Source organism: Oncorhynchus masou, unplaced genomic scaffold, assembly GCF_036934945.1.
Source record: "Oncorhynchus masou masou isolate Uvic2021 unplaced genomic scaffold, UVic_Omas_1.1 unplaced_scaffold_952, whole genome shotgun sequence".
NCBI classification, from domain to species: domain Eukaryota; kingdom Metazoa; phylum Chordata; class Actinopteri; order Salmoniformes; family Salmonidae; genus Oncorhynchus; species Oncorhynchus masou.
Genome location: NW_027016018.1, coordinates 52,302 through 72,945, shown reverse-complemented (window position 1 = coordinate 72,945; position 20,644 = coordinate 52,302). Strand labels below are relative to the sequence as shown.

The 20,644-nt window shown below is 48.0% G+C and overlaps 1 protein-coding gene across 1 annotated transcript in view; it reads right to left on the bottom strand.

Moving 5' to 3' along the window:
* Nucleotides 1-20,644, bottom strand: part of LOC135538401 (janus kinase and microtubule-interacting protein 3-like) — a 91,355-nt gene that overhangs the window by 23,094 nt on the left and 47,617 nt on the right. Inside the window, exons 6-7 of the mRNA XM_064964301.1 lie at nucleotides 6,100-6,219; nucleotides 156-302 (exon numbers count right to left, since the gene is read on the bottom strand). Coding sequence (XP_064820373.1) covers nucleotides 156-302; nucleotides 6,100-6,219 — 267 coding nt within the window. The remainder of the gene's footprint in view (nucleotides 1-155; nucleotides 303-6,099; nucleotides 6,220-20,644) is intronic.

The following is a 20,644-nucleotide window of genomic DNA, read 5'->3' as shown; positions in this document are numbered from 1 at the left end:
GTGTGTGTGTGTGTGTGTGTGTGTGTGTGTGTGTGTGTGTGTGTGTGTGTGTGTGTGAGTGTGTGTGTGTGTGTGTGTGTGTGTGTGTGTGTGTGTGTGTGTGTGTGTGTGTGTGTGTGTGTGTGTGTGTGTGTGTGTGTGTGTGTGTGCTGTACCATTTCCATGTTCTCCTCTGTAATGAAGCGTAGTTTGTTCTCCATGCGTCTGAATGCGTGGGCCAGCTCCTCATTCTTCCTGCTCAGCCTCTTGTTCTTATCCAGCAGGGGCATAAACTGGCTCTCTGCCTCTCTTAGGCGCTTCAGCTAGACGGACACACAAACACACACACACACAAACCATCAGTATCGTTCTTGTCCAGCAGGGGCCCTCTGCCTCTCGCGTGCGCTGCTGCTAGACGGACATACACACACACACACACACACACACACACGTCATCAGTATCATTCTTGTCCAGCAGGGGCCCTCTGCCTCTCGCGTGCGCTGCTGCTAGACGGACACACACACACACAAACACACACTCACGCACTCACACACTCACGTCATCATTATCGTTCTTGTCCAGCAGGGGCCCTCTGCCTCTCGCGTGCGCTGCTGCTAGACGGACATATACACACACACACACACACACACACACACACACACACACACACACACACACACACACACACACACACACACACACACACACACACACACACACACACACACACACACACACACACACACACACACACACACACACACACACACACACACACACACACACACGTCATCAGTATCGTTCTTGTCCAGCAGGGGCCCTCTGCCTCTCGCGTGCGCTGCTGCTAGACGGACACACACACACACACACACACACACACACACACACACACACACACACACACACACACACACACACACACACACACACACACACACACACACACACACACACACACACACACACACACACACGTCATCAGTATCGTTCTTGTCCAGCAGGGGCCCTCTGCCTCTCGCGTGCACTGCTGCTAGACACAGACACAGTCAGGTCCACAATTATCGGCACCCTTGATATAGATGAGCAGTACATGGGGGGGGGTTAGACCAGTCCTCCATACAGAATCTTTCCACATCCTTGATATAGATGAGCAGTATATTGGGGGGGGGGGAGGTGTTAGACCAGTCCTCCATACAGAATCTTTCCACATCCTTGATATAGATGAGCAGTACATTGAGTGGGGGGGGGGTGTTAGACCAGTCCTCCATACAGAATATTTCCACATCCTTGATATAGATGAGCAGTACATTGGGGGGGGGGGGGGGGGGTGAAACCCAGTCCTCCATACAGAATCTTTACACATCCTTGATATAGATGAGTAGTACATGGGGGGGGGGGTGTTAGACCAGTCCTCCATACAGAATCTTTCCACATCCTTGATATAGATGAGCAGTACATTGGGGGAGGGGGGGAGGTGTTAGACCAGTCCTCCATACAGAATCTTTCCACATCCTTGATATAGATGAGCAGTACATTGGGGGAGGGGGAGGTGTTAGACCAGTCCTCCATACAGAATCTTTACACATCCTTGATATAGATGAGCAGTATATTGGGGGGGGGGGGGGTGTTAGGCCAGTCCTCCATACAGAATCTTTCCACATCCTTGATATAGATGAGCAGTATATTGGGGGGGGGGGTGTTAGGCCAGTCCTCCATACAGAATCTTTCCACATCCTTGATATAGATGAGCAGTACATTGGGGGGGGGGGGGGGTGTTAGACCAGTCCTCCATACAGAATCTTTCCACATCCTTGATATAGATGAGCAGTATATTGGGGGAGGGGGGGTGTTAGACCAGTCCTCCATACAGAATCTTTCCACATCCTTGATATAGATGAGCAGTATATTGGGGGAGGGGGGAGGTGTTAGACCAGTCCTCCATACAGAATCTTTCCACATCCTTGATATAGATGAGCAGTACATGCGGGGGGGGGGGGGGAGGTGTTAGACCAGTCCTCCATACAGAATCTTTCCACATCCTTGATATAGATGAGCAGTACATTGGGGGGGGGGGGTGTTAGACCAGTCCTCCATACAGAATCTTTCCACATCCTTGATATCCTTCATCTGCTCTTTGTGAACTGCCCTCTCCAATTCAAACTACAGATGGTCAATGGGGTCCAGAGACGGAGATGGCCATTTCAAAATGTTGATTTTTGTGGTCAATTAACAATTTCGTTGTGGATTTTGACGTGTGGTTGGGATTATTGTCTTGCTGGAAGATCCACTTGCGGCAAAGTGCCAGCCTCTTGAGAGATGCAACCTGGTATTTGGTCAAATGTCCTGGTACTTTGTAAAGTTCATGATGTCGTTGACCTTAACAAGGGCCACAGGACCAGTGGAAACAAAATAGCCGCATAACATCAATGATCCACCAACATATTTTACCATAACATAACATCACCATATTTTACCATAACATAACATCACCACCATATTTTACCATAACATCAATGATCTACCAACATATTTTACCATAACATCACCACCATATTTTACCATAACATCACCACCATATTTTACCATAACATCAATGATCCACTACCATATCTTACCATAACATCAATGGTCCACTACCATATTTTACCATAACATCAATGATCCACTACCATATCTTACCATAACATCAATGGTCCACTACCATATTTTACCATAACATCAATGATCCACTACCATATCTTACCATAACATCAATGATCCACTACCATATTTTACCATAACATCAATGATCCACTAGCATATCTTACCATAACATCAATGATCCACTACCATATTTTACCATAACATCAATGATCCACTAGCATATCTTACCATAACATCACTACCATATCTTACCATAACATCAATGATCCACTACCATATCTTACCATAACATCACTACCATATCTTACCATAACATCAATGATCCACTACCATTTCTTACCATAACATCAATGATCCACTACCATATCTTACCATAACATCAATGATCCACTACCATATCTTACCATAACATCAATGATCCACTAGCATATCTTACCATAACATCACTACCATATCTTACCATAACATCAATGATCCACTACCATATCTTACCATAACATCACTACCATATTTTACCATAACATCAATGATCCACTAGCATATCTTACCATAACATCAATGATCCACTAGCATATTTTACCATAACATCAATGATCCACTACCATATTTTACCATAACATCAATGATCCACTACCATATCTTACCATTACATCAATGATCCACTACTACCATATTTTACCATAACATCAATGATCCACTACCATATCTTACCATAACACCAATGGTCCACTACCATATTTTACCATAACATCAATGATCCACTACCATATCTTACCATAACATCACTACCATATCTTACCATAACATCAATGATCCACTACCATATCTTACCATAACATCAATGATCCACTACCATATCTTACCATAACATCAATGGTCCACTACCATATTTTACCATAACATCAATAATCCACTACCATATCTTACCATAACATCAATGGTCCACTACCATATTTTACCATAACATCAATGATCCACTACCATATCTTACCATTACATCAATGATCCACTACTACCATATTTTACCATAACATCAATGATCCACTACCATATCTTACCATAACACCTATGGTCCACTACCATATTTTACCATAACATCAATGATCCACTACCATATCTTACCATAACATCAATGATCCACTACCATATTTTACCATAACATCAATGATCCACTAGCATATCTTACCATAACATCAATGATCCACTACCATATTTTACCATAACATCAATGATCCACTAGCATATCTTACCATAACATCACTACCATATCTTACCATAACATCAATGATCCACTACCATATCTTACCATAACATCAATGATCCACTACCATATCTTACCATAACATCAACACCATATCTTACCATAACATCAATGATCCACTACCATATTTTACCAAAACATCAATGATCCACTAGCATATCTTACCATAACATCAATGATCCACTACCATATTTTACCATAACATCAATGATCCACTAGCATATCTTACCATAACATCACTACCATATCTTACCATAACATCAATGATCCACTACCATATCTTACCATAACATCACTACCATATCTTACCATAACATCAATGATCCACTACCATATTTTACCATAACATCAATGATCCACTACCATATCTTACCATAACATCAATGATCCACTACCATATTATACCAGAACATAACATCACCACCATATCTTACCATAACATCAATGATCCACTACCATATTTTACCTTAAGTACAAGGTAACTTTCTACATATGCTTCTGTTTTTTAAACACCAAACTCACCGCCGGTGTGATTGGCCAAAATAACTCTATTTTCATGTCATCTGACCTCGGGCCTGGAGTTTGATACTAATGCCACTTTAATGTTTACATATCTTATATACTCATCTCACATGTATATACTCTATTTTATACCATCTATTGTATCTTGCCTTTGCCGCTCGCTCATCCATATATTTATATGTACATATTCTTATTCCATTCCTTTAGATTTGTGTGTATTGGGTTGTTGTTGTGGAATTGTTAGATTACTTGTTAGATATTACTGCACTGTTGGAACTAGAAGCCCTGATAACTGATATATCTGATAACCATGTGTATGTGACCATTAACATCTGCTAACCATGTGTATGTGACCATTAACATCTGATAACCATGTGCATGTGACCATTAACATCTGATAACCATGTGTATGTGACCATTAACATCTGCTAACCATGTGTATGTGACCATTAACATCTGATAACCATGTGTATGTGACCATTAACATCTGCTAACCATGTGTATGTGACCATTAACATCTGCTAACCATGTGTATGTGACCATTAACATCTGCTAACCATGTGTATGTGACCATTAACATCTGCTAACCATGTGTATGTGACCATTAACATCTGCTAACCATGTGTATGTGACAAATACATTTGGATTTGAAACGGCATTGGTTCTTGTATTGGGACCAGTGACATGGTCCCGTAAACTCAGCTTAGAAGCTCTTTAAATAAGTGGGAACGTTTTGCAATGACAGGAAGGTTCTCAGCTTGACGGGCAGTGATGTAGAGGAAAATAAAAGTGAGTAAACGCTGGTGTCCGTTCGCGGTGAGTAAAGTAACACTCCCTATGTTGTTTATGCATTTTGTTTCACAATATGTGGGTCAAAGGTCACGCAAAATAAAATAAAAGGTGCCAAAACCAAACGGATGCAATACCAAACCTGTTTTTTAAGCCAGAACCAAACTGATCCAATACCAAACCTGGTTGTTATACCAGAACCAAACGGATCCAATACCAAACCTGTTTTTTAAGCCAGAACCAAACGGATCCAATACCAAACCTGTTTTTTAAGCCAGAAACAAACTGATCCAATATCAAACCTGTTTTTTATACCAGAACCAAATGGATCCAATTCACCAGTTCATGTCTTTCCTCTGACAAGAGGGCGTTGCGGTCCTCCAGCCAATCAGCATTCAGGGCTGGAACCACCTGGTTTATACTTGTGATTAGAAGACATCAGAACAGCTCACCAGTTCATGTCTTTCCTCTGACAAGAGGGCGTTGCGGTCCTCCAGCCAATCAGAATTCAGGGCTGGAACCACCCGGTTTATACGTGTGATTAGAAGACATCAGAACAGCTCACCAGTTCATTACTTTCCTCTGACAAGAGGGCGTTACGGTCCTCCAGCCAATCAGCATTCAGTGCTGGAACCACCCGGTTTATACTTGTGATTAGAAGACATCAGAACAGCTCACCAGTTCATTTCTTTCCTCTGACAAGAGGGCGTTGCGGTCCTCCAGCCAATCAGCATTCAGGGCTGGAACCACCTGGTTTATACTTGTGATTAGAAGACATCAGAACGGCTCACCAGTTCATTACTTTCCTCTGACAAGAGGGCGTTACGGTCCTCCAGCCAATCAGCATTCAGTGCTGGAACCACCCGGTTTATACCTGTGATTAAAAGACGTCAGAACAGCTCACCAGTTCATTTCTTTCCTCTGACAAGAGGGCGTTGCGGTCCTCCAGTTTGCGGATGACGGCACTCAGCTCAGCGATCTTTAGCTGGAAGCGTCGCGCCTCCTTCTCAGCCAACTGCTGTTCCTGAAACACACACCCACTGCAGATTACTGGGAATAACCCCTAACACCATCCCCAGGCTATATTATTACAGTATATTAGGCCTCGCCCCCTGAACCCCACTTATCGAAAGCCCTATGGACCTTCACTGTAAACACGCCAGGTAGAAACGCCAGTTAATGTGGTAAAATACACCCGGAAACTTCAGGGTTCCTGTTGACATGGATTTATCTAAATGACAGTGTAATAAAGTGGACAGTGGGTACATTCATTCTTACACAGAACAAATAATTAAACAGAAAAATAAAAAACATGAAAGCACTATTCAATAGGCTACGGTCCCTTACTATAGTGTTAATTACAACGCAGCCTTGCTTGCTACTCATCAGGGTTGGGGTCCTTTTGAATTGAAGGAAGTCAATTCAGGAAATGATTTGAATTTAACATTTAAATACAAATATCTTCTCCTTTTCAGTTTATTGAGAAGTCATTGAAAATAAGATGCCTTTAAAAAAAATCAATTATTGAATTGGAACGTCAATTTAATTCCTGAATTGACTGACTTGAATTGGAACGTAAATTTACTTCCTGAATTGACTGACTTGAATTGGAACGTCAATTTATTTCCTGAATTGACTGACTTGAATTGGAACGTCAATTTACTTCCTGAATTGACTGACTTGAATTGGAACGTCAATTTACTTCCTGAATTGACTGTCTTGAATTGTAATTGACCCCAAAGCTGGCCCCAGCTACTCCAGACTCATGGCGCTCAGACTCAGCAGCTGTGAGAAGAGACTAACTACATTGAGAGGCATGCCGATAATAATAAGTGAGTAGCCTGTTGAAATAACAGGTGTCGACATAGTAAGCATGAGTAGGTGAGTGTGAGGGAGTGTGAATATTGGTGACAGTGTGAAGGCCTTCAGGTGATGTGCTTATAGATTGAGGAAGTCACAGGCCACAGACTGGTGCACAGCAGGCAGGCTTGGATTGTTGCTGAAAGAACAGCTCGGACATAAAACATGTAGTTCTTCAACAGGGAATGGTGACGTGTGTAAATTTGATTACAAGCAATTTGCTGTAAAATATGAATAAAAAATTGAAATGTGCAGACTTTAGTATCCACTGTGTTTAAAATGCAGAGATTCATATATATATTTATGAGCTGAATATTAGAAAATATGAAAATAAAGAGCTGAAGACGAAAGAACGAGATCGAAACCAAACCATCTATAAATGTATCAAGAATTCCTGATTCAGTGGTGCAGAACACATCTTTCAACAACAGAGAACATCGTATCTGCAGACAGACAGTAAAGGAGGTTAGAGGACTGGTGCTGGGTGGAGGAATAGACAGTAAAGGAGGTGAGAGGACTGGTGCTGGGTGGAGGAATAGACAGTAAAGGAAGGTGAGAGGACTGGTGCTGGGTGGAGGAATAGACAGTAAAGGAAGGTGAGAGGACTGGTGCTGGGTGGAGGAATAGACAGTAAAGGAGGTGAGAGGACTGGTGCTGGGTGGAGGAATAGACAGTAAAGGAAGGTGAGAGGACTGGTGCTGGGTGGAGGAATAGACAGTAAAGGAAGGTGAGAGGACTGGTGCTGGGTGGAGGAATAGACAGTAAAGGAGGTTCGAGGACTGGTGCTGGGTGGAGGAATAGACAGTAAAGGAAGGTGAGAGGACTGGTGCTGGGTGGAGGAATAGACAGTAAAGGAAGGTGAGAGGACTGGTGCTGGGTGGAGGAATAGACAGTAAAGGAGGTGAGAGGACTGGTGCTGGGTGGAGGAATAGACAGTAAAGGAAGGTTAGAGGACTGGTGCTGGGTGGAGGAATAGACAGTAAAGGAAGGTGAGAGGACTGGTGCTGGGTGGAGGAATAGACAGTAAAGGAAGGAGGAATAGACAGTAAAGGAAGGTGAGAGGACTGGTGCTGGGTGGAGGAATAGACAGTAAAGGAGGTGAGAGGACTGGTGCTGGGTGGAGGAATAGACAGTAAAGGAAGGTGAGAGGACTGGTGCTGGGTGGAGGAATAGACAGTAAAGGAAGGTGAGAGGACTGGTGCTGGGTGGAGGAATAGACAGTAAAGGAGGTTCGAGGACTGGTGCTGGGTGGAGGAATAGACAGTAAAGGAAGGTGAGAGGACTGGTGCTGGGTGGAGGAATAGACAGTAAAGGAAGGTGAGAGGACTGGTGCTGGGTGGAGGAATAGACAGTAAAGGAGGTGAGAGGACTGGTGCTGGGTGGAGGAATAGACAGTAAAGGAAGGTTAGAGGACTGGTGCTGGGTGGAGGAATAGACAGTAAAGGAAGGTGAGAGGACTGGTGCTGGGTGGAGGAATAGACAGTAAAGGAGGTTAGAGGACTGGTGCTGGGTGGAGGAATAGACAGTAAAGGAGGTGAGAGGACTGGTGCTGGGTGGAGGAATAGACAGTAAAGGAAGGTGAGAGGACTGGTGCTGGGTGGAGGAATAGACAGTAAAGGAAGGTGAGAGGACTGGTGCTGGGTGGAGGAATAGACAGTAAAGGAGGTTCGAGGACTGGTGCTGGGTGGAGGAATAGACAGTAAAGGAAGGTGAGAGGACTGGTGCTGGGTGGAGCAATAGACAGTAAAGGAAGGTGAGAGGACTGGTGCTGGGTGGAGGAATAGACAGTAAAGGAGGTGAGAGGACTGGTGCTGGGTGGAGGAATAGACAGTAAAGGAAGGTTAGAGGACTGGTGCTGGGTGGAGGAATAGACAGTAAAGGAAGGTGAGAGGACTGGTGCTGGGTGGAGGAATAGACAGTAAAGGAGGTTAGAGGACTGGTGCTGGGTGGAGGAATAGACAGTAAAGGAAGGTGAGAGGACTGGTGCTGGGTGGAGGAATAGACAGTAAAGGAGGTGAGAGGACTGGTGCTGGGTGGAGGAATAGACAGTAAAGGAAGGTTAGAGGACTGGTGCTGGGTGGAGGAATAGACAGTAAAGGAGGTTAGAGGACTGGTGCTGGGTGGAGGAATAGACAGTAAAGGAGGTGAGAGGACTGGTGCTGGGTGGAGGAATAGACAGTAAAGGAAGGTGAGAGGACTGGTGCTGGGTGGAAGAATAGACAGTAAAGGAAGGTGAGAGGACTGGTGCTGGGTGGAGGAATAGACAGTAAAGGAGGTGAGAGGACTGGTGCTGGGTGGAGGAATAGACAGTAAAGGAAGGTGAGAGGACTGGTGCTGGGTGGAGGAATAGACAGTAAAGGAAGGTGAGAGGACTGGTGCTGGGTGGAGGAATAGACAGTAAAGGAGGTTCGAGGACTGGTGCTGGGTGGAGGAATAGACAGTAAAGGAAGGTGAGAGGACTGGTGCTGGGTGGAGGAATAGACAGTAAAGGAAGGTGAGAGGACTGGTGCTGGGTGGAGGAATAGACAGTAAAGGAGGTGAGAGGACTGGTGCTGGGTGGAGGAATAGACAGTAAAGGAAGGTTAGAGGACTGGTGCTGGGTGGAGGAATAGACAGTAAAGGAAGGTGAGAGGACTGGTGCTGGGTGGAGGAATAGACAGTAAAGGAAGGAGGAATAGACAGTAAAGGAAGGTGAGAGGACTGGTGCTGGGTGGAGGAATAGACAGTAAAGGAGGTGAGAGGACTGGTGCTGGGTGGAGGAATAGACAGTAAAGGAAGGTGAGAGGACTGGTGCTGGGTGGAGGAATAGACAGTAAAGGAAGGTGAGAGGACTGGTGCTGGGTGGAGGAATAGACAGTAAAGGAGGTTCGAGGACTGGTGCTGGGTGGAGGAATAGACAGTAAAGGAAGGTGAGAGGACTGGTGCTGGGTGGAGGAATAGACAGTAAAGGAAGGTGAGAGGACTGGTGCTGGGTGGAGGAATAGACAGTAAAGGAGGTGAGAGGACTGGTGCTGGGTGGAGGAATAGACAGTAAAGGAAGGTTAGAGGACTGGTGCTGGGTGGAGGAATAGACAGTAAAGGAAGGTGAGAGGACTGGTGCTGGGTGGAGGAATAGACAGTAAAGGAGGTTAGAGGACTGGTGCTGGGTGGAGGAATAGACAGTAAAGGAGGTGAGAGGACTGGTGCTGGGTGGAGGAATAGACAGTAAAGGAAGGTGAGAGGACTGGTGCTGGGTGGAGGAATAGACAGTAAAGGAAGGTGAGAGGACTGGTGCTGGGTGGAGGAATAGACAGTAAAGGAGGTTCGAGGACTGGTGCTGGGTGGAGGAATAGACAGTAAAGGAAGGTGAGAGGACTGGTGCTGGGTGGAGCAATAGACAGTAAAGGAAGGTGAGAGGACTGGTGCTGGGTGGAGGAATAGACAGTAAAGGAGGTGAGAGGACTGGTGCTGGGTGGAGGAATAGACAGTAAAGGAAGGTTAGAGGACTGGTGCTGGGTGGAGGAATAGACAGTAAAGGAAGGTGAGAGGACTGGTGCTGGGTGGAGGAATAGACAGTAAAGGAGGTTAGAGGACTGGTGCTGGGTGGAGGAATAGACAGTAAAGGAAGGTGAGAGGACTGGTGCTGGGTGGAGGAATAGACAGTAAAGGAAGGTGAGAGGACTGGTGCTGGGTGGAGGAATAGACAGTAAAGGAGGTGAGAGGACTGGTGCTGGGTGGAGGAATAGACAGTAAAGGAAGGTTAGAGGACTGGTGCTGGGTGGAGGAATAGACAGTAAAGGAGGTTAGAGGACTGGTGCTGGGTGGAGGAATAGACAGTAAAGGAGGTGAGAGGACTGGTGCTGGGTGGAGGAATAGACAGTAAAGGAAGGTGAGAGGACTGGTGCTGGGTGGAAGAATAGACAGTAAAGGAAGGTGAGAGGACTGGTGCTGGGTGGAGGAATAGACAGTAAAGGAGGTGAGAGGACTGGTGCTGGGTGGAGGAATAGACAGTAAAGGAAGGTGAGAGGACTGGTGCTGGGTGGAGGAATAGACAGTAAAGGAAGGTGAGAGGACTGGTGCTGGGTGGAGGAATAGACAGTAAAGGAGGTTCGAGGACTGGTGCTGGGTGGAGGAATAGACAGTAAAGGAAGGTGAGAGGACTGGTGCTGGGTGGAGGAATAGACAGTAAAGGAAGGTGAGAGGACTGGTGCTGGGTGGAGGAATAGACAGTAAAGGAGGTGAGAGGACTGGTGCTGGGTGGAGGAATAGACAGTAAAGGAAGGTTAGAGGACTGGTGCTGGGTGGAGGAATAGACAGTAAAGGAAGGTGAGAGGACTGGTGCTGGGTGGAGGAATAGACAGTAAAGGAAGGAGGAATAGACAGTAAAGGAAGGTGAGAGGACTGGTGCTGGGTGGAGGAATAGACAGTAAAGGAGGTGAGAGGACTGGTGCTGGGTGGAGGAATAGACAGTAAAGGAAGGTGAGAGGACTGGTGCTGGGTGGAGGAATAGACAGTAAAGGAAGGTGAGAGGACTGGTGCTGGGTGGAGGAATAGACAGTAAAGGAGGTTCGAGGACTGGTGCTGGGTGGAGGAATAGACAGTAAAGGAAGGTGAGAGGACTGGTGCTGGGTGGAGGAATAGACAGTAAAGGAAGGTGAGAGGACTGGTGCTGGGTGGAGGAATAGACAGTAAAGGAGGTGAGAGGACTGGTGCTGGGTGGAGGAATAGACAGTAAAGGAAGGTTAGAGGACTGGTGCTGGGTGGAGGAATAGACAGTAAAGGAAGGTGAGAGGACTGGTGCTGGGTGGAGGAATAGACAGTAAAGGAGGTTAGAGGACTGGTGCTGGGTGGAGGAATAGACAGTAAAGGAGGTGAGAGGACTGGTGCTGGGTGGAGGAATAGACAGTAAAGGAAGGTGAGAGGACTGGTGCTGGGTGGAGGAATAGACAGTAAAGGAAGGTGAGAGGACTGGTGCTGGGTGGAGGAATAGACAGTAAAGGAGGTTCGAGGACTGGTGCTGGGTGGAGGAATAGACAGTAAAGGAAGGTGAGAGGACTGGTGCTGGGTGGAGCAATAGACAGTAAAGGAAGGTGAGAGGACTGGTGCTGGGTGGAGGAATAGACAGTAAAGGAGGTGAGAGGACTGGTGCTGGGTGGAGGAATAGACAGTAAAGGAAGGTTAGAGGACTGGTGCTGGGTGGAGGAATAGACAGTAAAGGAAGGTGAGAGGACTGGTGCTGGGTGGAGGAATAGACAGTAAAGGAGGTTAGAGGACTGGTGCTGGGTGGAGGAATAGACAGTAAAGGAGGTGAGAGGACTGGTGCTGGGTGGAGGAATAGACAGTAAAGGAGGTGAGAGGACTGGTGCTGGGTGGAGGAATAGACAGTAAAGGAGGTTAGAGGACTGGTGCTGGGTGGAGGAATAGACAGTAAAGGAGGTGAGAGGACTGGTGCTGGGTGGAGGAATAGACAGTAAAGGAGGTGAGAGGACTGGTGCTGGGTGGAGGAATAGACAGTAAAGGAAGGTGAGAGGACTGGTGCTGGGTGGAGGAATAGACAGTAAAGGAGGTGAGAGGACTGGTGCTGGGTGGAGGAATAGACAGTAAAGGAGGTGAGAGGACTGGTGCTGGGTGGAGGAATAGACAGTAAAGGAAGGTTAGAGGACTGGTGCTGGGTGGAGGAATAGACAGTAAAGGAAGGTTAGAGGACTGGTGCTGGGTGGAGGAATAGACAGTAAAGGAAGGTTAGAGGACTGGTGCTGGGTGGAGGAATAGACAGTAAAGGAAGGAGGAATAGACAGTAAAGGAGGTGAGAGGACTGGTGCTGGGTGGAGGAATAGACAGTAAAGGAGGTGAGAGGACTGGTGCTGGGTGGAGGAATAGACAGTAAAGGAGGTGAGAGGACTGGTGCTGGGTGGAGGAATAGACAGTAAAGGAAGGAGGAATAGACAGTAAAGGAAGGTGAGAGGACTGGTGCTGGGTGGAGGAATAGACAGTAAAGGAGGTGAGAGGACTGGTGCTGGGTGGAGGAATAGACAGTAAAGGAAGGTTAGAGGACTGGTGCTGGGTGGAGGAATAGACAGTAAAGGAAGGTTAGAGGACTGGTGCTGGGTGGAGGAATAGACAGTAAAGGAAGGTTAGAGGACTGGTGCTGGGTGGAGGAATAGACAGTAAAGGAAGGTAAGAGGACTGGTGCTGGGTGGAGGAATAGACAGTAAAGGAAGGAGGAATAGACAGTAAAGGAGGTGAGAGGACTGGTGCTGGGTGGAGGAATAGACAGTAAAGGAGGTGAGAGGACTGGTGCTGGGTGGAGGAATAGACAGTAAAGGAAGGTGAGAGGACTGGTGCTGGGTGGAGGAATAGACAGTAAAGGAGGTGAGAGGACTGGTGCTGGGTGGAGGAATAGACAGTAAAGGAGGTGAGAGGACTGGTGCTGGGTGGAGGAATAGACAGTAAAGGAGGTGAGAGGACTGGTGCTGGGTGGAGGAATAGACAGTAAAGGAGGTGAGAGGACTGGTGCTGGGTGGAGGAATAGACAGTAAAGGAAGGTTAGAGGACTGGTGCTGGGTGGAGGAATAGACAGTAAAGGAAGGTGAGAGGACTGGTGCTGGGTGGAGGAATAGACAGTAAAGGAAGGTGAGAGGACTGGTGCTGGGTGGAGGAATAGACAGTAAAGGAAGGTGAGAGGACTGGTGCTGGGTGGAGGAATAGACAGTAAAGGAAGGTGAGAGGACTGGTGCTGGGTGGAGGAATAGACAGTAAAGGAAGGATAGAGGACTGGTGCTGGGTGGAGGAATAGACAGTAAAGGAAGGATAGAGGACTGGTGCTGGGTGGAGGAATAGACAGTAAAGGAAGGAGGAATAGACAGTAAAGGAAGGTGAGAGGACTGGTGCTGGGTGGAGGAATAGACAGTAAAGGAAGGTGAGAGGACTGGTGCTGGGTGGAGGAATAGACAGTAAAGGAAGGTGAGAGGACTGGTGCTGGGTGGAAGAATAGACAGTAAAGGAAGGTTAGAGGACTGGTGCTGGGTGGAGGAATAGACAGTAAAGGAAGGTAAGAGGACTGGTGCTGGGTGGAGGATTAGACAGTAAAGGAAGGTTAGAGGACTGGTGCTGGGTGGAGGATTAGACAGTAAAGGAAGGTTAGAGGACTGGTGCTGGGTGGAGGAATAGACAGTAAAGGAAGGTTAGAGGACTGGTGCTGGGTGGAGGAATATACAGTAAAGGAAGGTAAGAGGACTGGTGCTGGGTGGAGGAATAGACAGTAAAGGAAGGTGAGAGGACTGGTGCTGGGTGGAGGAATAGACAGTAAAGGAGGTGAGAGGACTGGTGCTGGGTGGAGGAATAGACAGTAAAGGAGGTGAGAGGACTGGTGCTGGGTGGAGGAATAGACAGTAAAGGAGGTGAGAGGACTGGTGCTGGGTGGAGGAATAGACAGTAAAGGAAGGAGGAATAGACAGTAAAGGAAGGTGAGAGGACTGGTGCTGGGTGGAGGAATAGACAGTAAAGGAGGTGAGAGGACTGGTGCTGGGTGGAGGAATAGACAGTAAAGGAAGGAGGAATAGACAGTAAAGGAAGGTGAGAGGACTGGTGCTGGGTGGAGGAATAGACAGTAAAGGAAGGTTAGAGGACTGGTGCTGGGTGGAGGAATAGACAGTAAAGGAAGGTTAGAGGACTGGTGCTGGGTGGAGGAATAGACAGTAAAGGAAGGTTAGAGGACTGGTGCTGGGTGGAGGAATAGACAGTAAAGGAAGGTTAGAGGACTGGTGCTGGGTGGAGGAATAGACAGTAAAGGAAGGAGGAATAGACAGTAAAGGAGGTGAGAGGACTGGTGCTGGGTGGAGGAATAGACAGTAAAGGAGGTGAGAGGACTGGTGCTGGGTGGAGGAATAGACAGTAAAGGAAGGTGAGAGGACTGGTGCTGGGTGGAGGAATAGACAGTAAAGGAGGTGAGAGGACTGGTGCTGGGTGGAGGAATAGACAGTAAAGGAGGTGAGAGGACTGGTGCTGGGTGGAGGAATAGACAGTAAAGGAGGTGAGAGGACTGGTGCTGGGTGGAGGAATAGACAGTAAAGGAGGTGAGAGGACTGGTGCTGGGTGGAGGAATAGACTGTAAAGGAAGGAGGAATAGACAGTAAAGGAGGTTAGAGGACTGGTGCTGGGTGGAGGAATAGACAGTAAAGGAAGGTGAGAGGACTGGTGCTGGGTGGAGGAATAGACAGTAAAGGAAGGATAGAGGACTGGTGCTGGGTGGAGGAATAGACAGTAAAGGAAGGATAGAGGACTGGTGCTGGGTGGAGGAATAGACAGTAAAGGAAGGAGGAATAGACAGTAAAGGAAGGTGAGAGGACTGGTGCTGGGTGGAGGAATAGACAGTAAAGGAAGGTGAGAGGACTGGTGCTGGGTGGAGGAATAGACAGTAAAGGAAGGTTAGAGGACTGGTGCTGGGTGGAGGAATAGACAGTAAAGGAAGGTAAGAGGACTGGTGCTGGGTGGAGGAATAGACAGTAAAGGAAGGTGAGAGGACTGGTGCTGGGTGGAGGAATAGACAGTAAAGGAAGGAGGAATAGACAGTAAAGGAGGTGAGATGACTGGTGCTGGGTGGAGGAATAGACAGTAAAGGAAGGTTAGAGAACTGGTGCTGGGTGGAGGATTAGACAGTAAAGGAAGGTTAGAGGACTGGTGCTGGGTGGAGGAATAGACAGTAAAGGAAGGTTAGAGGACTGGTGCTGGGTGGAGGAATATACAGTAAAGGAAGGTAAGAGGACTGGTGCTGGGTGGAGGAATAGACAGTAAAGGAAGGTTAGAGGACTGGTGCTGGGTGGAGGAATAGACAGTAAAGGAAGGTAAGAGGACTGGTGCTGGGTGGAGGAATAGACAGTAAAGGAAGGTTAGAGGACTGGTGCTGGGTGGAGGAATAGACAGTAAAGGAGGTGAGAGGACTGGTGCTGGGTGGAGGAATAGACAGTAAAGGAGGTGAGAGGACTGGTGCTGGGTGGAGGAATAGACAGTAAAGGAAGGTTAGAGGACTGGTGCTGGGTGGAGGAATAGACAGTAAAGGAAGGTGAGAGGACTGGTGCTGGGTGGAGGAATAGACAGTAAAGGAAGGTGAGAGGACTGGTGCTGGGTGGAGGAATAGACAGTAAAGGAAGGTGAGAGGACTGGTGCTGGGTGGAGGAATAGACAGTAAAGGAAGGTGAGAGGACTGGTGCTGGGTGGAGGAATAGACAGTAAAGGAAGGATAGAGGACTGGTGCTGGGTGGAGGAATAGACAGTAAAGGAAGGATAGAGGACTGGTGCTGGGTGGAGGAATAGACAGTAAAGGAAGGTTAGAGGACTGGTGCTGGGTGGAGGAATAGACAGTAAAGGAGGTGAGAGGACTGGTGCTGGGTGGAGGAATAGACAGTAAAGGAAGGTGAGAGGACTGGTGCTGGGTGGAGGAATAGACAGTAAAGGAAGGTGAGAGGACTGGTGCTGGGTGGAGGAATAGACAGTAAAGGAAGGTGAGAGGACTGGTGCTGGGTGGAAGAATAGACAGTAAAGGAAGGTTAGAGGACTGGTGCTGGGTGGAGGAATAGACAGTAAAGGAAGGTAAGAGGACTGGTGCTGGGTGGAGGATTAGACAGTAAAGGAAGGTTAGAGGACTGGTGCTGGGTGGAGGATTAGACAGTAAAGGAAGGTTAGAGGACTGGTGCTGGGTGGAGGAATAGACAGTAAAGGAAGGTTAGAGGACTGGTGCTGGGTGGAGGAATATACAGTAAAGGAAGGTAAGAGGACTGGTGCTGGGTGGAGGAATAGACAGTAAAGGAAGGTGAGAGGACTGGTGCTGGGTGGAGGAATAGACAGTAAAGGAGGTGAGAGGACTGGTGCTGGGTGGAGGAATAGACAGTAAAGGAGGTGAGAGGACTGGTGCTGGGTGGAGGAATAGACAGTAAAGGAGGTGAGAGGACTGGTGCTGGGTGGAGGAATAGACAGTAAAGGAAGGAGGAATAGACAGTAAAGGAAGGTGAGAGGACTGGTGCTGGGTGGAGGAATAGACAGTAAAGGAGGTGAGAGGACTGGTGCTGGGTGGAGGAATAGACAGTAAAGGAAGGAGGAATAGACAGTAAAGGAAGGTGAGAGGACTGGTGCTGGGTGGAGGAATAGACAGTAAAGGAAGGTTAGAGGACTGGTGCTGGGTGGAGGAATAGACAGTAAAGGAAGGTTAGAGGACTGGTGCTGGGTGGAGGAATAGACAGTAAAGGAAGGTTAGAGGACTGGTGCTGGGTGGAGGAATAGACAGTAAAGGAAGGTTAGAGGACTGGTGCTGGGTGGAGGAATAGACAGTAAAGGAAGGAGGAATAGACAGTAAAGGAGGTGAGAGGACTGGTGCTGGGTGGAGGAATAGACAGTAAAGGAGGTGAGAGGACTGGTGCTGGGTGGAGGAATAGACAGTAAAGGAAGGTGAGAGGACTGGTGCTGGGTGGAGGAATAGACAGTAAAGGAGGTGAGAGGACTGGTGCTGGGTGGAGGAATAGACAGTAAAGGAGGTGAGAGGACTGGTGCTGGGTGGAGGAATAGACAGTAAAGGAGGTGAGAGGACTGGTGCTGGGTGGAGGAATAGACAGTAAAGGAGGTGAGAGGACTGGTGCTGGGTGGAGGAATAGACTGTAAAGGAAGGAGGAATAGACAGTAAAGGAGGTTAGAGGACTGGTGCTGGGTGGAGGAATAGACAGTAAAGGAAGGTGAGAGGACTGGTGCTGGGTGGAGGAATAGACAGTAAAGGAAGGATAGAGGACTGGTGCTGGGTGGAGGAATAGACAGTAAAGGAAGGATAGAGGACTGGTGCTGGGTGGAGGAATAGACAGTAAAGGAAGGAGGAATAGACAGTAAAGGAAGGTGAGAGGACTGGTGCTGGGTGGAGGAATAGACAGTAAAGGAAGGTGAGAGGACTGGTGCTGGGTGGAGGAATAGACAGTAAAGGAAGGTTAGAGGACTGGTGCTGGGTGGAGGAATAGACAGTAAAGGAAGGTAAGAGGACTGGTGCTGGGTGGAGGAATAGACAGTAAAGGAAGGTGAGAGGACTGGACTGGGTGGAGGAATGACAGTAAAGGAAGGAGGAATAGACAGTAAAGGAGGTGAGATGACTGGTGCTGGGTGGAGGAATAGACAGTAAAGGAAGGTTAGAGAACTGGTGCTGGGTGGAGGATTAGACAGTAAAGGAAGGTTAGAGGACTGGTGCTGGGTGGAGGAATAGACAGTAAAGGAAGGTTAGAGGACTGGTGCTGGGTGGAGGAATATACAGTAAAGGAAGGTAAGAGGACTGGTGCTGGGTGGAGGAATAGACAGTAAAGGAAGGTTAGAGGACTGGTGCTGGGTGGAGGAATAGACAGTAAAGGAAGGTAAGAGGACTGGTGCTGGGTGGAGGAATAGACAGTAAAGGAAGGTTAGAGGACTGGTGCTGGGTGGAGGAATAGACAGTAAAGGAGGTAGGACTGGTGCTGGGTGGAGGAATAGACAGTAAAGGAGGTGAGAGGACTGGTGCTGGGTGGAGGAATAGACAGTAAAGGAAGGTGAGAGGACTGGTGCTGGGTGGAGGAATAGACAGTAAAGGAAGGTTAGAGGACTGGTGCTGGGTGGAGGAATAGACAGTAAAGGAGGTGAGAGGACTGGTGCTGGGTGGAGGAATAGACAGTAAAGGAAGGTTAGAGGACTGGTGCTGGGTGGAGGAATAGACAGTAAAGGAAGGTGAGAGGACTGGTGCTGGGTGGAGGAATAGACAGTAAAGGAAGGTTAGAGGACTGGTGCTGGGTGGAGGAATAGACAGTAAAGGAAGGTGAGAGGACTGGTGCTGGGTGGAGGAATAGACAGTAAAGGAAGGCTAGAGGACTGGTGCTGGGTGGAGGAATAGACAGTAAAGGAGGTGAGAGGACTGGTGCTGAGTGGAGGAATAGACAGTAAAGGAAGGTGAGAGGACTGGTGCTGGGTGGAGGAATAGACAGTAAAGGAAGGTGAGAGGACTGGTGCTGGGTGGAGGAATAGACAGTAAAGGAGGTGAGAGGACTGGTGCTGGGTGGAGGAATAGACAGTAAAGGAAGGTGAGAGGACTGGTGCTGGGTGGAGGAATAGACAGTAAAGGAAGGTGAGAGGACTGGTGCTGGGTGGAGGAATAGACAGTAAAGGAAGGTGAGAGGACTGGTGCTGAGTGGAGGAATAGACAGTAAAGGAAGGTTAGAGGACTGGTGCTGGGTGGAGGAATAGACAGTAAAGGAAGGTTAGAGGACTGGTGCTGGGTGGAGGAATAGACAGTAAAGGAGTGAGAGGACTGGTGCTGGGTGGAGGAATAGACAGTAAAGGAGGTGAGAGGACTGGTGCTGGGTGGAGGAATAGACAGTAAAGGAAGGTTAGAGGACTGGTGCTGGGTGGAGGAATAGACAGTAAAGGAAGGTGAGAGGACTGGTGCTGGGTGGAGGAATAGACAGTAAAGGAGGTGAGAGGACTGGTGCTGGGTGGAGGAATAGACAGTAAAGGAAGGTGAGAGGACTGGTGCTGGGTGGAGGAATAGACAGTAAAGGAGGTGAGAGGACTGGTGCTGGGTGGAGGAATAGACAGTAAAGGAAGGTGAGAGGACTGGTGCTGGGTGGAGGAATAGACAGTAAAGGAAGGCTAGAGGACTGGTGCTGGGTGGAAGAATAGACAGTAAAGGAAGGTGAGAGGACTGGTGCTGGGTGGAGGAATAGACAGTAAAGGAGGTGAGAGGACTGGTGCTGGGTGGAGGAATAGACAGTAAAGGAAGGTTAGAGGACTGGTGCTGGGTGGAGGAATAGACAGTAAAGGGAGGTGAGAGGACTGGTGCTGGGTGGAGGAATAGACAGTAAAGGAAGGTGAGAGGACGGGTGCTGGGTGGAGGAATAGACAGTAAAGGAGGTGAGAGGACTGGTGCTGGGTGGAGGAATAGACAGTAAAGGAGGTGAGAGGACTGGTGCTGGGTGGAGGAATAGACAGTAAAGGAGGTGAGAGGACTGGTGCTGGGTGGAGGAATAGACAGTAAAGGGAGGTGAGAGGACTGGTGCTGGGTGGAGGAATAGACAGTAAAGGAGGTGAGAGGACTGGTGCTGGGTGGAGGAATAGACAGTAAAGGAAGGTGAGAGGACTGGTGCTGGGTGGAGGAATAGACAGTAAAGGGAGGTGAGAGGACTGGTGCTGGGTGGAGGAATAGACAGTAAAGGAGGTGAGAGGACTGGTGCTGGGTGGAGGAATAGACAGTAAAGGAAGGTGAGAGGACTGGTGCTGGGTGGAGGAATAGACAGTAAAGGAAGGTGAGAGGACTGGTGCTGGGTGGAGGAATAGACAGTAAAGGAGGTGAGAGGACTGGTGCTGGGTGGAGGAATAGACAGTAAAGGAAGGTTAGAGGACTGGTGCTGGGTGGAGGAATAGACAGTAAAGGAAGGTTAGAGGACTGGTGCTGGGTGGAGGAATAGACAGTAAAGGAAGGTTAGAGGACTGGTGCTGGGTGGAGGAATAGACAGTAAAGGAGGTGAGAGGACTGGTGCTGGGTGGAGGAATAGACAGTAAAGGAGGTGAGAGGACTGGTGCTGGGTGGAGGAATAGACAGTAAAGGAAGGTGAGAGGAC